The sequence below is a fragment of the Polyodon spathula genome, chromosome 8 (genome assembly GCF_017654505.1).
Source record: "Polyodon spathula isolate WHYD16114869_AA chromosome 8, ASM1765450v1, whole genome shotgun sequence".
NCBI classification, from domain to species: Eukaryota; Metazoa; Chordata; class Actinopteri; order Acipenseriformes; family Polyodontidae; genus Polyodon; species Polyodon spathula.
Window position 1 is genome coordinate 47,710,367 of NC_054541.1, and position 11,272 is coordinate 47,721,638.

The window sequence follows — 11,272 nt, forward strand, 5'->3', positions numbered from 1 at the left end:
GATGTGATGAAAGAAACAGAAGTGATACAAACTGAACCTTAACAAGAAGATAACTGATACTAGTGCCAAGTCAGCTCTTTAAGGGTTTGCTGAATCTGCAGACGCACACAGGGAAGTGCTTTCACTCTTGTCCTTTGAGAAGGCATTGGATACATTAGAGAAAAAGCAGTCTGTTTAAAAGCTTTAGAACAATTGTGAATGCAGATTTGCTGCCAATTTTCAAACAGTTTTCTATATAATTTGCCGTGTACTGTATCTCTGTGTTCAGGGCAGCAGACTGGGTTTTGGGATGCAAGGATAAAATAAACACACAAACGCATGTACACACAGATACGCACGGACGCACGCACAGGAATGCGCACACAGACACGCACAGACAGACATACGCATGCACGCCTCTTGTAGCACAGCAGTTTCACGATTTAGATTTAGGACTAAACGGGGAAAGGGTCTATGAGAGCGTCTGCAGTTACTCAGGGTCTGGAAGGTAGAGGGGTTAGGGCAAGAACAAATGTGTATTACTGTGTTAAACAATTTTTTCAAGCTCAGATATTTTTTCCAAATTGAAACAAATTTATTTAAATATTTTAATTATAAACTATTTGGAAATTTTAAGTAATTTGTAGCACATTACAGAAAACCTGGTTCACCATCAAAATATCTCTGTGACATCATTATGCATTGGTTTCCTTTGCATGATACCTTTTTGACACATTCATTGACATCAAGTTGTTATATGAGCTAATACGAAGGTCACATGGAACACGAATAACATTTCAATCAAATATCCAATATTTGTCTCAGCACTACATCAAACATTAAATGAATTACTGTTTAAAATTAGAAATTGTTATGTGATAGCTTGATTCAATAATTGTTTTAATTTCACGCTGACTGCATATTTCAAACCCAGGACTCCTAGTCGTCAGCACACTGTGTGAAGTACAAATATTAAACAGCCCCTCGTTCTTGTTTTACACTGTCCTGTGTTTTACGTCAGTGTTCTAGCGTGCTTTTGCAAACCCAACCCTGTCATTCCCACAGTCGAAAACGCTGTAGAATTCTGCTAGGAAGACGTCTCCGAGAATCCAGAGAGGTCCTGATTGGATGTAGAGATCTAAGGCTTCAAATCCACTAAAGCAGATTTCTCTTCCATTCAGTTGTTCCTTGAAAGAAAAGACTCAAATATCAGCATTAACTGTAACTGCAACATGTAGTGTTGCTGTCCTTCACTCATGTTTACAATAGAGTGCCAATCACTGGCAATCAACTTTACTGCCGGACGGCCTCGGCACGCCAGCACGGCACTAACAATATCCGTGCGCCGGATGAGAAGAAAAAAATCTTCCAATCGGCTTTGGAAACAATGCGGAACTTAATTGCCGTTGATTGGTACTCGATTGTAATCAACACGTTAATGAATGGATTTATTGAATGAATGGATTTATTGAATGCCTGCTGATAAAGACTTCTTAAAAGCAATTCCGAGTACGAGTAACAGCATGCCCCTAGTAGCTAATAAAGTAATTCCAGAAACCTTTCCTGTCTTGCACAACTTCTGCTAAGGATTCCCCAAATAGAGTTTTATGAAATTGGGTTCTTGACATCCAGGTCAAATCTAAGCGTGACATACAGTCGAGTCCCTCTAGTTATCCCTGTCTTGTAGCTGCATGATTAGCATTCACAATAAGTCCAGTTCCAAACCAAGAAAGCCAACTCACCTTCCTAACATACGCTTCAGCAGTCAGCGTATACTCAACCTGTCCAATTGTAAAATCCACTCTCGGCAAGCTGGATAATTTTGTGCAGTCAATCACGAACTGAGGTATATGAAAACATTGAATAAACACAAAATGTGAGCTTTTTATTTTTTTATGTGATAGAGAGCCTTTACCTCTCCTTGCTGTGTGGGTGTGGCTCTGATCAGCCCTTCTTGCTGTGTGGGCTTGGCTCTGATCAGCCCTTACTTCTTGCAGTGTGGGCATGGCTTTGATCAGTCCTTACCTCTGCTTGCTGTGTAGGCGTGGCTCTGATCAGCCCTTACCTTTGCTTGCTGTTTGGGCGTGGCTCTGATCAGCCCTTACCTCTCCTTACTGTGTGGGAGTGGCTCTGATCAGTCCTAAACTCTTCTTGCTGTGTGGGTCGTAGCTCTGATCAGTCCTTGCCTCTCCTTGCTGTGTGGGCGTGGCTCTGATCAGTCCTTGCCTCTCCTTGCTGTGTGGGCGTGGCTCTGATCAATCCTAACCTCTCCTTGCTGTGTGGGCGTGGCTCTGATCAGCCCTTACCTCTCCTTGCTGTGTGGGCGGGGCTCTGATCAGTCCTAACCTCTCCTTGGTGTGTGGGGCATGCCCTGTTCCAGCCCTGTTTGAAGTTGTTTAATTAAACCTGCATCCAGACCCTGAAGCAGGGCTAATGCACCGGCAAAGTAGGCATATGTGCCTAGGGCCCAAACTCAAGGGAGGCCCAAAACTGTTATGTGCTTTTTGTTTGTTTGTTTGTTTGTTTTTACATGTACAGATTTGCACCTTAACTGGAAAAAACTCACTGACACTCGAACTGAGGCATGCATCTCAAAATCAAACTGTTCTGGCAGGTGTTACATAGATTTTTGTACCCCATAGAATTCTGTATCCCCACATGATTCCATCCCTGTGCAGATGCAGTTTTTCGCGATATTCCTGTGCCCGACTCCTGCTGTGTTCTTAAGTGCTGCCATTGAGTTCTGCTGCAGTTTGCAACAAATATTGAAAACAAGACCAAACTAATTCTGTAGCAAAATAAAACAGCACATTTAAAACCACTAATCTTCTAAATGTACAGTATGTTCAGCCTCCTGCGTTGCTCAATACACAAAACCCTTGATTAAAGGTAACCCTATAAAACTGTATTTTTCTTTTAAAACACATTTACATTTTATTACATGTAAATACTGTAAGCGTTCACGTCTAGTGATCTTTTAAAGATCAAGGGTACAGAATTCTATAGGGTACAGAAATCTACCATATGTAACACCTGAAATTACTTGTATGCCAAAACATTGTCAGTTTCTCTGCTCTGGAGAAAAGGGCATGTTTTTTAATGAGCGCTAGTCATAAAGGCTAGAATGTATATAGAGGTGTGTGTGTTTGCATAGGGCCCAGGGGTGGGTTAATCTGGCCCTGCCCTGAAGTAGTTCATTATACAATTTCACCTGTTAAACCTGTCGTGGAATGGCCCTCCAGGACCGGGATTGGACTCCCTTGCTCTAAGGTGTTTAAATTCTCCCTTGTGCACTGAGGTGTACTTACTGCAGGCCTCGCTGACACAGTATGCAGACGGGACCCAGACATCTGACAAGCCTGTGTCAAACAACACAGTGAAATTCTGCGGGGGGTGCCGATAATGATTTTCCTGTAGTATTGGGCCTGAAACAAGGAGGGGAATACTGTGAACAATCAGCATTAAATTAAACTGATCTTGTATAATGAGAGACATATGGTCATTTTATCTAGCAACCAGTAACTGGGTTATATAAAATAAACCTCAGAGAGCCCACATCTGATGTTGCACCACTGTAAAAATAAAAAATACATAATGGGGCTTATTTTCTATAATGTGGCCTTTTACTCAAAGACTAAATTACTATTATGTTTTTTTCAAAAGGAGAAAAACTAAATTTGAAATAAACACAACAGGTATTATTGAAGGCAGTTTAAGTAAGTTAGGTTCACTATTTCTCATTTTGTTGCTTTAAAAGGTTCCTTTTTTTAATAGCTTACACTGTGGGGTAAAAGCTTTGTTAATCAGCTCCAATATGTTCAGGATGTTGTGTGGCTATGATGTATTCCGGAATGCTGGTGTAATATACCGAATTTCCACTAGAGGACTCCAGAGACACCCAAAACTATGATCAGGGATTTCTTTTCCCCTGAAATTCTAAAACACTGTCGGCTCTATCCCCACCTGCTGGAATCACTGCTGCATGACAGCAACATTGCACTGACCAGCATATAGGGTCCTAGCCTGTGGCCCGACTGCAGATCACTCTTGCTGTCTGTGATTAAACTACTGGTAGAAGTATCAATCGCTGTTAAAATGTAACCACAGTGCTGCCTTTTGTCATTACAATTTAATGTATTACTATAAAGATGGACTAGAGAACAGTCTTAACTGGCACATGTGCAGTTTGTAGTATAAATAAGTTCATGTTTTTAATCCCATGCTGGTAATGATCTGTTGGTAATTACGAAGAGGAATTTGTTTCAGATGTCATTTCAATTCAGTTGTTTTACATTGCCTGTGCTTTATTAGCACGTCTGCAATCCTTCTGAGGGGTTCCACTACTCCAAACATTGTTTTTCTTTACAGCTGTTTCTCTGAACTTGCTTTGTACTTGCCTAGAGATCCTAACTGCATGACATTAAACAAGCTTCCTTGAGTAATGTGACCATGTGACCACCTATTCAGCATAGACAATATATATATAGAGAGAGAGAGAGAGAGAGAGAGAGAGAGAGAGAGAGAGAGAGAGAGAGAGAGAGAGAGAGAGAGAGAGAGAGAGAGTACCCAGCAGAGTCGTCACACAGAGTTGAACGGTCACACTGTCACATGATTTGAATGGAATGAGGAAGGCTGTTCAATGCCCAGCAGTTAGGTATATCCAAGCATGCTCACAGCAAGCTCAGAGCCAAGTAAAGACAGATATAGAGAGAAAGAAGCTGATTCAAGGAGACCCAGCACCCAGAACCACTGAGATTGATGGGAAATGTCAAGTTTCCTATAAACTTACAAGTGAAGCTACTATTGCCTTGCATACCAAGGTGCTCATCCATTTAAAAAAGAAAAAAAAAACTTGAAAAGATGAAAATCACCACCATGCCAATATGTGTGTGACACGGCGGTGGAGAAGCTCTCTTAGCTGTGCACGGCTGTGGAGAAGCTCTCTTAGCCGTGCACGGCGGTGGAGAAGCTCTCTTAGCCGTGCACGGCGATGGAGAAGCTCTCTTAGCCGTGCACGGCGGTGGAGAAGCTCTCTTAGTTGTGCTGCTGAGGACTCAAGTCCATGTTGTTAGACAGCCTCTCTCTGCCGGTCGTGAGACTGTGAGGAACATAAGAACATCAGAAAGTTTACAAACGAGAGGAGGCCATTCGGCCCATCTTGCTCGTTTGGTTGTTAGTAGCTTATTGATCCCAGAATCTCATCAAGCAGCTTCTTGAAGGATCTCACGTTGTCGGCTTCAACAACATTACTGGGGAGTTGATTCCAGACCCTCACAATTCTCTGTGTAAAAAAGTGCCTCCTATTTTCTGTTCTGAATGCCCCTTTGTCTAATTTCCATTTGTGACCCCTGGTCCTGGTTTCTTTTTTCAGGTCGAAAAAGTCCCTTGGGTCGACATTGTCAATACCTTTTAGACTTTTGAATATTTGAATTAGATTGCCGCATAGTCTTCTTTGTTCAAGACTGAACATATTCAATTCTTTTCTAATCTAGGAGGATAGCAGTGAGAGTATTTCCGTGCAAAGATGTCAGGATCGTGATCCCTCAGAAACACTGCTAGTCTCCTCGCTGCTCTCAGCTTCTTCCTGATGGAACTGAATCTCATCAGAGGTACTCTGGAAAACAAACACTTTGAACAGGCGAGGCTTCAATCACATACAGCTACTGCAAGAGAGCTGGGCTTCAATCACATACAGCTACTGCAAGAGAGCTGGGCTTCAATCACATACAGCTACTGCAAGAGAGCTGGGCTTCAATCACATACAGCTACTGCAAGAGAGCTGGGCTTCAATCACATACAGCTACTGCAAGAGAGCTGGGCTTCAATCACATACAGCTACTGCAAGAGAGCTGGGCTTCAATCACATACAGATACTGCAAGAGAGCTGGGCTTCAATCACATACAGATACTGGGCTTCAGCTCTAAGGGGCATGTCAGTGACATGTATCCTTCACCTGGGCTATGAATACAAAACAAGAGCAAACATTAACAAGAAAAGCACATCATCATGATCTACATCCACTGTATGCATGTGGAAAAATGTGGACTCCTTATACCCATCCCTCTCTATACTCAATAACTGTGAAGTAATGTCCTTAGCAATTGGACAAAGGGTAATCTACATAAATGAAAACATGTGTGACCTACATAGAGTCTGACAGGCAGTCTAACATACATCGTATTCTGTAGCCCGAGTATGATTTACTCAATAACTTGTACTTAATATAGTTGGTTTCATACTCGATTAATGTCCACCTACCTTATTACAGAGTCAGTGACCTGTAAACCAGTGAATGCTATGATCAGCCACGGCATGGTTATGATTGCAGACATTTCGGTGCCTCTGCAGATCATCCCCCACCACTCACAGTGAGAGAGGGCAGCGGGCTTTAAACACTCAGGTCAGAGTGTGCTCTTCAAAGAGTGAGTCAGGTGAGCTGCGTCAATAGGGTTTAAAAGCTGCAGGACAACTTAACCCTTTCCCTCTTGGACCAGTGCACTCCATGGACAGCAGTTACAGTATTGAACATACAGTCTTTGTTTTCCAAGTACAAGCTTCACTTTGAAAGGCATCTGTAAGCTGGTTACATTTGTCACCCATTTGGTAATCTCTCTAAATAGATATACGTCCCCTCTTCAAAAGCAAAAAGAAAGCAAGACCGGGTTCACTGTGATACCCAGTGCCCTTCTGCTTTAGTAGTAAATGGAATCTGGGGTCTAAAATCTGTCACAGATTTCTCAAGTGGAAGCGATTCCCTATTACTATTCTAAGTGTATCTCCCACATACTGCACAAGGCTCTGTGGAATCCTGGTCCACGTTATATAGTGTTGATCCTCAGACCCCTAAGCCAGTGAACAGATATGTTACTCTTGGGGAACTCATAGGTTTCTAATACCCTATCAGGCCAGATTATGTTTCAGTATTAGAAACAGGCACTTTTAACATAATATTACAAAAATATTTCATTGTATATTGTATCTGGATGTCTAGGCACAGCAAGGTTTGTGTAGCCCAGTCTAATCCAGTTTAGGGAGCTGGTCTTGCAGCCTGTTCAATATCAACCTGTTTTAGACTTCAATCTCTCTCCTAACTAACAGCTGATTGTACTCAAGCATATTTAGATTCAATTTTTACCACAGTTTTTCCCAATTTTGACCAAAAATACAGCCCATTCAAGCGCATGAAATTACTCATTTAGACAGATTTATGTAAACGATTAACTAGTTTTAATGCAATACAAGGCTGCCTGTTTAATGCACTGTAATACCAACACAGGTGAATCTCCCCTGCATTACATGGTCACTCAGAAAGTTGGTAGCATTCACAGTATATAGTAACAACGGAACTGCTTTTACCTCCATCCCCAAACATCCCACACAGTGTCTACCCAGAAAACTAGGAAATGGATCATTGTCCCCCTTTTAATAGACACAGATAAATAATAAAATAATAAATAAATAAAATGCCTTGGATATACTGCCTCTTGGACTCAAGTCTGTTGAGCGTGTTGTTCCTGCAGAGAGGGCACAGTGACCGTACTGTACACTGTCTGTTGAACAATTTAATACATAATCTACTGTCAAACTTTGAAAAAGCTTTATGAGGGTCACACTTCGAAGTCTGTTAATTTATCATGGCTTTATCAACTTGGGAAATGGTATAGTTAAAAGCACATGCTTGCATGGTAGATTATATATAAACATGGTAAGGCTTTGTAAACACATGCTAAAAAAGCACGTGGAAAACATGGTAAAATGCTAAATTACAAGCAAATTTTACAGGAAATTCTTTTTATTTAGTGTATTTGTTCTTCATTTCACCTCCCGAAAATGGGTTTCTGGCAAGTCTGGATTCACAGTGCATGTCGTCTTGCTTATTCCTTGCTTTCAGAGAAACCAGGATATTTACAAAGAGGGCAGTCCTGAGTGGGGTAAAATCTAGAGCTGTAACAAAGCAAAGCTAGAAAAGCTTGCTTCACCCTTATTACCCCCACAATGCACAAAGACAGATACTGTGTACACGAGGAAGCAGATGGCTAAACAATCATTGTTGCCATTGGTTACGACACTTGAAGCTGTCAGATATGTAGTCGACTTAGTAAAATAAACAGAGGACAAGATAGTGCTGGTCATCTGGCAAGCTTCATTCAGGCACTGTTAAAAGAAAAGACACATTCAAAACTGAAGCACAGTATCTCCCAAATAAAGAGAGTCCCCATTATCCTGAGAAACTCAGACTGCGCTGCAGGAATATAAAACACTTACCTTTATTTCTTACACTTCCATTCAGACAGCTGTACAGTAAATGTCCAATAAAGAGATGGCACAGCACAGTAAAACCATATCCCAATACTCTCTCTATGCATTTAGGCAGTGTGTTACAGACAGCAGTGGTGCCTGCCAAAGCAGCACTTGAAATTCTACAGCCTTTTTAGAGGATGGCAGCTTTGGATCCTTGATAATAGAAAAGGAACGCTGCCAGATGCTGGTATGTGAATGGGCCTGGGAATAGTGAGATAGCACATTTTGGGACGTGTTCCTGGAATTAGCAATCACAAGAGTTATCAGAAACATTCCACAGCTCACAAAGCCTGTGACCATCAGCATGAACTGGAGATTACATTGGTCTTCAGGGTCTGGCTGGAAAGCATTTTGCAGAGACAGTCAGCAAGGAAAAGAGTCTCTCTGTAAAATGGAGCAGGAGTGAGTGTCCCAATGAAAAATGGGCAATACTATCAGGGCCACTATTGCCTTCATCCCCTCCAAGAAGTGTCAGAAGTTCCTTATTGGCGACTTGGAGGAAATGCCGCTGGATAAGATGGTGGACGTGAGCGGGAGCCAGTTGAGAAGATTCCCTGTTCAGATCTGCAGTTTCACTCGACTGGTCAAACTCTACTTGAGCGATAACAAGCTGAGGAGCCTGCCCCAGGAGCTGAAGCAGCTGCAGAGCCTCCAGATCCTGGCACTGGATTTCAATGGGTTCAGGGAGCTGCCTATAGTGGTGTGCAGCCTGAAGCAGCTCTCCATTCTGTACCTGGGCAACAACAGGCTTCACGCGTTGCCCTGGGAGCTGAGCCTGTTGAAGGAGCTGAAGACCCTGTGGATCGAAACCAATTACTTCAGTGACTTCCCAGATGTCATCTGCGAGCTGCGGAGCCTCAAAACCCTCCACGTGGGCTACAACCAGCTGAGGTGCCTCCCCAAAGAACTGAATCGCCTGGAGGACCTGAGCAGTATCTGGCTCTCTGGGAACCTGTTTTCCGAGTTCCCTGAGGTCCTGCTGGAGATGCACTTTCTGGACGTGATCGACGTGGACAGGAACCGTATCAGACGTTTCCCCAGCTTGGCACACCTCAAGGGCTTGAAGCTGGTGATCTACGACCACAACCCCTGCGTGAACGCCCCTGCCGTGGCTGAGGGGGTGAGGAGGGTGGGGAGGTGGGCGACAAACACTGAAGAAATCAAAGAAGAAAACAACAAGCAGAAGCAGACCGGAGAGCCACTTACGGAAACCAAGGAGCCCCAGATCGAATCGCAGACTGAACCAGATCAAGACGCCATCATCTAGGAAGATAACTGCAGGAACAGACTGTCGAATTACTGAAGAACAGAGCTCAGCTGCTGTATGGTGAAAGCCTTGAACAGCATAGTACTTCCTGAAACTTATTTTGTTGTAGTGAGAAAACTTGTACAGCAACATTAAAGTAATTTTTAAGATTTTGCATAATCAGAATACAAGCACTAGGATGCACTTCTGGTTAGCTTATTACATTGTTTACAGTGTTTTACTACTGCACATAGAATTCTGGAAATTGTTATTTGGTATGCAGAAAGTAGGGGATAGAACATATGCATTGTACTAAAAAAAGCATATATGTATACTTGTGTCTGGCTAAATATTTACACTAGTTGTTTTTGTCCATACTTTGTATACACTATTGTATGCACTACAGGTTGCTTTAATTGTCAATACATATTTGACCATATGTTGACACTAGTACTTGTTCATTTCAATCTTTCTTCATACATGACTGAACATCAATAATAAATTTATTAAGGTTTGTGGAAAGGGAAAGAGAACAAAGCCATGTCACGACAGATGAACATCAAGGCAAAGTTTAAGTGAACAAAGCTCATGCTTGGGATCAATTGCCTGAAAAAATGAAAAACATGTCGAGGGTGTTTAAGACAGACACCTTGTTTAGTCTACAATTTCAGTGCTTTGCAGAATGACAGGACCCCCTCCTTCAGTGTGGAGCTAAATCATCAATACAAAATGATCATAAGAAAACTGTATTCAACATTCCCAGCAATATTGCACACAATTCACTATTCTTTATTACAACTGTTTATTTCCAAACTTGATGTTTCACTCATTTTGTTATGAAGATCACAGAAAAATAAATTCAAATGAGTGCTAAAGTGTGATTCAGTGTGAAGCAATAAAAGCTCTCAAAATCACCATGATTCAAACATGGGGCTTCCCAACCTGACCAAACTTTTTTTTTTCTTCTTGTTTATTTAACCAATATATGTTTGAATCCCTTTGTTGCATAACCTGTCATGCTACAGCATTCAATATGGTGTGTGAAGTGAACAGCGTACCTGTAGAAGACAAAATACATTTGAAGAACAAGAATGGCTCATCCCACACAAAGCTTGAACTAAGAATATTTTCAGAAATCTGTTATCGTCACGTGGCTTCCAACTAAAACCAATCCAGTTTTCCAACACAAAGGAATGAAATATCAAGGGCAGTGAATTAGTGAGGGGTCATGACAGTCAAGCATAGTACTGGTACAACTTACCGTCAACACGAGTTAACCAGATTAGTAAATGATGAAATCACGAGGGAACTTTGTATACTTTTACTTGCTGCAATAACATGATTTTTGTTTATGTAAAACACTTTTAAAAAGGCAACAAGTATCTTTTTAGGCAGTGCTGGACAGTCCCAGTAGGAAAGGCAGCAATTGCTATGAGGTCAGCTTACGAGGGCTAAGTTTCCTCCATTGGTGGCTGATGATACATACACTATGTAAGACAGAGAACAGGGGTCCAGGGTAGATGTCTTACATGAATGTGTTGACGGTTTGCAAGAAAACAGCTTATTCTGAGAACCTCTGAACTTTTTTTTCTAAGACAAATACATCATTTTAAAAGCAGACTGCAAAGGATCCACCCCAAAGAAAACCACATGTAGGTTTCTCAGAATTTTTTTTTAAATGTGGGATACCCAGTTATTGAGACCTGGGCACTTAATTCAGACTGGAATGCTCTGTAATATGGGGG

At 41.8% G+C, this 11,272-nt stretch overlaps 2 protein-coding genes across 2 annotated transcripts; one reads left to right on the forward strand and one right to left on the reverse strand.

Moving 5' to 3' along the window:
* Positions 1-1,004: 1,004 nt before the first annotated feature.
* On the reverse strand, positions 1,005-6,294 carry LOC121319148 (cathepsin E-like). Its single transcript, XM_041256329.1, has 6 exons — positions 6,239-6,294; positions 5,455-5,623; positions 3,199-3,483; positions 2,638-2,725; positions 1,722-1,987; positions 1,005-1,166 (listed from the first exon to the last, which is right to left on the reverse strand). Exons 1-6 carry the CDS (start codon positions 6,292-6,294, stop codon positions 1,005-1,007), a joined length of 1,026 nt encoding a protein of 341 aa, XP_041112263.1.
* Positions 6,295-8,558: 2,264 nt separating this feature from the next.
* On the forward strand, positions 8,559-10,875 carry LOC121320075 (leucine-rich repeat-containing protein 10-like). Its single transcript, XM_041258249.1, has one exon. The coding sequence runs from the start codon at positions 8,703-8,705 to the stop codon at positions 9,546-9,548; it is 846 nt and encodes a 281-aa protein (XP_041114183.1). The 5' UTR covers positions 8,559-8,702; the 3' UTR covers positions 9,549-10,875.
* Positions 10,876-11,272: the final 397 nt, after the last annotated feature.